Source organism: Impatiens glandulifera, chromosome 8, assembly GCF_907164915.1.
Source record: "Impatiens glandulifera chromosome 8, dImpGla2.1, whole genome shotgun sequence".
Lineage (NCBI taxonomy): Eukaryota > Viridiplantae > Streptophyta > Magnoliopsida > Ericales > Balsaminaceae > Impatiens > Impatiens glandulifera.
The window spans coordinates 32,692,849-32,697,551 of NC_061869.1; the positions used below are offsets into that span (position 1 = coordinate 32,692,849).

Genomic DNA, 4,703 nt, shown 5'->3' on the forward strand with positions numbered 1-4,703 from the left:
TATTTCAAGTTAAGAATCGACTACTCCCAAGTAGAGTCGCCAAAAAAGTTGTCCCGCCAAAAATCGACCCTTTTCGAGAGGAGATTTTCGTTACTCAATGGTCGAGCCACATAACTCACCTTACTCTTGAGTTTCGAGTGAGACGAGGAACCAAAATGGTAAGCGCAACAATAGTGAATTTAAAGACATCGATTTAGACATCGAGAAGTTAAGAAAGAAAAATATTTTGCGTGTTCAAACACGTTTTAATGATTATGTTCTTGGTTCGGTGCTTTGTTACACGTGATAAAGGGATCTCGCGCTATGTCTCATGTGCTGATCACATTACAGTCTTTATTTTAAACTTTTTGCCATTTAAAGTATTATTATTATATAACTTATTTATTTATACAATCCTAGGGCATTCGTCTAAACATGTGTCTAGACATGTGTCTAGTTTGTATCATTCTATTGCTTGGGCATGCGTCTATGTCATGAGTCCTAAATATAAAATAAAATTTGTTAGTACCTATAAACGTGCGTGGACTAGAGAAACCTGTAAATATTTCAAAACTTAAAATTAGTCTAAAGAATAAAATTCAAACGAGATTTAAGAAATATATTTTTTATTTTTTGTTTATTTATAAATAAACATTTTAAATATTTAAAGGCATAATTAGGGTTGTTCAATATTTGGTCTCAACCGAATATCCGACCGAATTCAAATTCACCAAATTTGAATAAACAGAATTTAAATTATATTTTTGGTTTTCGAATTGAATTATTAACCGATTTGAATTCAAATACAGTTTCTGGTTTAGTTTTAGAGTTTAGGTTTTAACTCAAAAATCAAACCGAAAACCGAATTTAATTATTATTATTTATTTTTATTATATATTATATAATTTATTACATATTATATATTAAATTATTATAAGCCTCCTACTAGATCCATAATGTTCAGCCCAATAGTTCAGTAAATCCATAATCCCTAATTCTTTTCCATTTTTGTTAGCCATCCACCTTCCTAGCTTCTGTGGTCTTTTCAGTTTCCCACTTCATCTCTAAAATTAAAAATATATAAATGATTCACCTATTTAGCTATTTAACTAGAAATATCACCACTGTCTTCATCATCTTTAAACAACCATATCTTGTTGTCGTCAACATTGTTTTACTTCCGTCGTTCAATTGCCAAATATTGGCGTTGACTCACTAAGCTTTTTGATTGATATATATTTTTTTAATTTAAGTATATAAGATCTCTTTAACAATTTATTTTTTTTGTTAACTCTTTTAAGAAAAATTTAAGTATGTAAGTAATATTCAATATTTGGTCTGAACTGAATATCCGACTAAATTCAAACCGAATTTGAATTCACCGAATTCGTATTTTTTTAAATCAGTTAGATTTTCGAATTAACTTAAAAAAAATCAAAAATCAAAAAACCAGAACCAAAACTCGAATAACCCAAAAACGAACCGATAAACACACGTGTATATATATATATTTTATATATCAATATATATATATATATATATATATCATATCATATATATATCAAACCCTTTCTGGAAAACAGTTTGATAGAAATCCTGTTAGGGATTAATATTACTTTCTATTCTTCACAAACCCTTACAAACTCTTGAAGTGATTCAAGTACGGAAACATTTGCTCAAGTTTAAAGCTAAGAACAAATGAAAGAATAGAAGATAAAATGTAAATGACACAACAATTTTTTTATAGATGTTCGGAGCAAAATCTTCTATGTCACCCTTCTTCCAATCAGCGGAAGGATTATAATATGATTAAGAATTTCACTCAGCTAGACATATTTTGATTCTCTCTTGAACTTGAAGATGTACATATTAGAAAGTACAAGAGTATGAGATTGATAGCAAGTAAAGATTATAGAATCAGTATGCTCGAAAAACTTGTTGTTCACTAATAAAACCCGTACATCGACCATTGTCCTTGAGGATCTATATATAGCATACAATCACCCACAGTCAAATATTCTATATGGACACGTGGTGAGCGCCCATTGGAAACCTTCCATACTACAAGAGTACAATAGGCTTTGTGCATAGGGATCGTGGTTGTATCGAAATGGTTGTGCACCGAATATTCTTTTGGACTGTCCTTTACTAAACAAGTAGTGGAGGAATATTCGCGTATGTGGTATTCATTCATTGGGTACAAATAGTTAGCGTACTGGACTGCAAGGATGAGTGGAGCAGGAGAAGTATACAACTATTTGATCGTGGGTAGACGGATGCTAACTTTAAGCAGCTGCTGAAGCGAGTAATTAGACGTGCTTCGTTACACTTCCAAGTCTAAGGATGTTAGACACACACGTCTAATAGCGAGATCCATTAGACCATCAAGTCTAATGGAGTTAGACTTCACGTCTAACTACGTATCATTTAAAATGCACGTCTAACTATGTATTTGTTAGACTACACGTCTACAACGTATCTATTAGACTGTACGTCTAACTACGTATCTGTTAGACTGCACATCTAACTACGTATATGTTATATTGAACGTTTAACTACATATCTGTTATACTGCATGTCTAACTACGTATCTATCAGACTGCACGTCTAACTACGTTTCTGTTAGACTACACGACTAACTACGTATCTGTTAGACTGCTCATCAAATTACGTATTTGTTATACTGCATGTCTAACAACGTATCTATTAGACTGCACGTCTAACTACATATCTGTTAGACTGCACATCTAACTACGTATCTGTTATACTACACGTCTAACTACGTATCTATTATATTGCACATCTAACTAAGTATCTGTTAGATTGCACATCTAACTACGTATCTGTTAGACTGCACGTATAACTACGTATCTGTTAGACTGCACGACTAACTACATATCTATTAGACTTCTTGTCTAACTACGTATCTTTTAGACTGCTAGTCTAACTACGCATCTTTTACATTACACGTCTAACTACGTATTTGTTAGACTGCACGTCTAACTATGTATCTGTTAGATTGCACGTCTAACTACGTATTTATTAGGCTGCACGTCTAACTACGTATTTGTTAGGCTGCATGTCTAACTACGTATCTGTTAGGTTGCACGTCTAACTACGTATCTGTTAGGCTGCACATCTAACTACGTATCTATTAGGATACAATTCTAACTACGTATCTGTTAGGCTGCACATCTAACTACATATCTATTAGGCTGCACGTCTAACTATGTATCTGTTAGGCTGCACGTCTAACTACGTATCTCTTATGCTGCACGTCTAACTACGTATCTGTTAGGCTGCACGTCTAACTACGTATATGTTAGGCTGCATGTCTAACTACGTATTTGTTAGGCTGCATGTCTAACTAAGTATCTGTTAGGCTACACATCTAACTAGCAACACTTCTAATAATCCTGTTTTAAACCAAGTCTAACTTAGCATATTGTGATGCACCTGCATAAAAACAATTAGACGGTTTAGCTTCATTCTTAATCAAAGTTTTACTAATACATTATTAAAATATCGTTAGTCAAACTAATTTGACCCAATACTTTCCCCATTTTTGCTGATGTTAAAACTTTACACAATTAATAAGATAAGATAAGCACTCATCAAATTAGTATAAGTATGACATTTGTTCACAAACTTCAAGTGTATGTTCCAAAAACCAAATTCCAAAAACCAAGTTTAGAAACCAACAAATATTATTTAAAAGAAAAGAGATTATTGTTCTTCCCTTTTCACGTTTGGATAAGAAAACTCTTCACTAGACAGTAGGTTGTGAAATTGATGGAGAGCACGGCCACCACTGGGAGCACTACCACCTCTTCCACCACTTCTTCCACCTCGGTCACCACCGCGACCTCCACCTCTTTTGGTTGGTCTGTAACCTCCTTCATATACGACTTTTCTTTTTTATCTGGTTCATGTCGAAGCACCTCCTCTTAAGCTACTGCTTCCACCTCCTCTTGAGCTTCCTTCCCCCTTTTTAACATTATCAGCATCAAGGGCAATAAGGTTTTTCTCTTTTTCAGTGGCAGCTTCAGCATTTTCTACGACATGAATTTATATGGCAAATGAATCAGCTTGTTCCAAACGTTCAGCGTCGGCTCTATTCATATGATTGGTTAACTCAATCATTTGACCTTGAACAAGATTCATTCCATCCATAACTTCCTGATGAAGATCCATGTTAAATTCCTTTTCACACTCAGACCTTTCAGATTGTCTTTTGAAGAAGTTCTTTTCGAATTTGGAATAGGTATTGTTGACGATGTTGTTCTCATACGTATTTATCTTCATAGTCTTCTCCAATTCTTTTTGACTGCATATCCAACATATTTTTCTGAAGTGTGCTCATCATGTCCGGCATAGAATTTAACAACTTTGCCCCTCCGAGGGAGGTTTCTTCAATAGATGACACTTCTTGAGAGTGGGTAGGAGCGAATTGAATGGAACTAACATGAGTATGAACCTGCATCGACTACTCTAGTTCATCTTCCTTAGAAGAATCCTTAGACTTTTCTTCATCCCTGAGAATGTCTTCACACACCTTGAGAATCTGTCCAGAAGGTCCTTCGTAATGAAGAGGTAGATCAACAACCTTCTCAAAGATATTCGTGGTTGTTATTTCAGGAGAGGATCGAGGATATGGTGAGAGTAGAATGAAGAATTGCGATATCGGTAGACCTTGTGACGAATTATAATTGTTTTCTTATTCC

The 4,703-nt window shown here is 34.2% G+C and overlaps 1 protein-coding gene across 1 annotated transcript; it reads right to left on the bottom strand.

Annotated features, from left to right (window-relative positions):
• Positions 1 to 3,705: 3,705 nt before the first annotated feature.
• On the bottom strand, positions 3,706 to 4,284 carry LOC124913263 (small RNA binding protein 1-like). The gene is made up of 3 exons (XM_047453858.1): positions 4,128 to 4,284; positions 3,921 to 4,034; positions 3,706 to 3,875 (listed from the first exon to the last, which is right to left on the bottom strand). Exons 1-3 carry the CDS (start codon positions 4,282 to 4,284, stop codon positions 3,706 to 3,708), a joined length of 441 nt encoding a protein of 146 aa, XP_047309814.1.
• Positions 4,285 to 4,703: the final 419 nt, after the last annotated feature.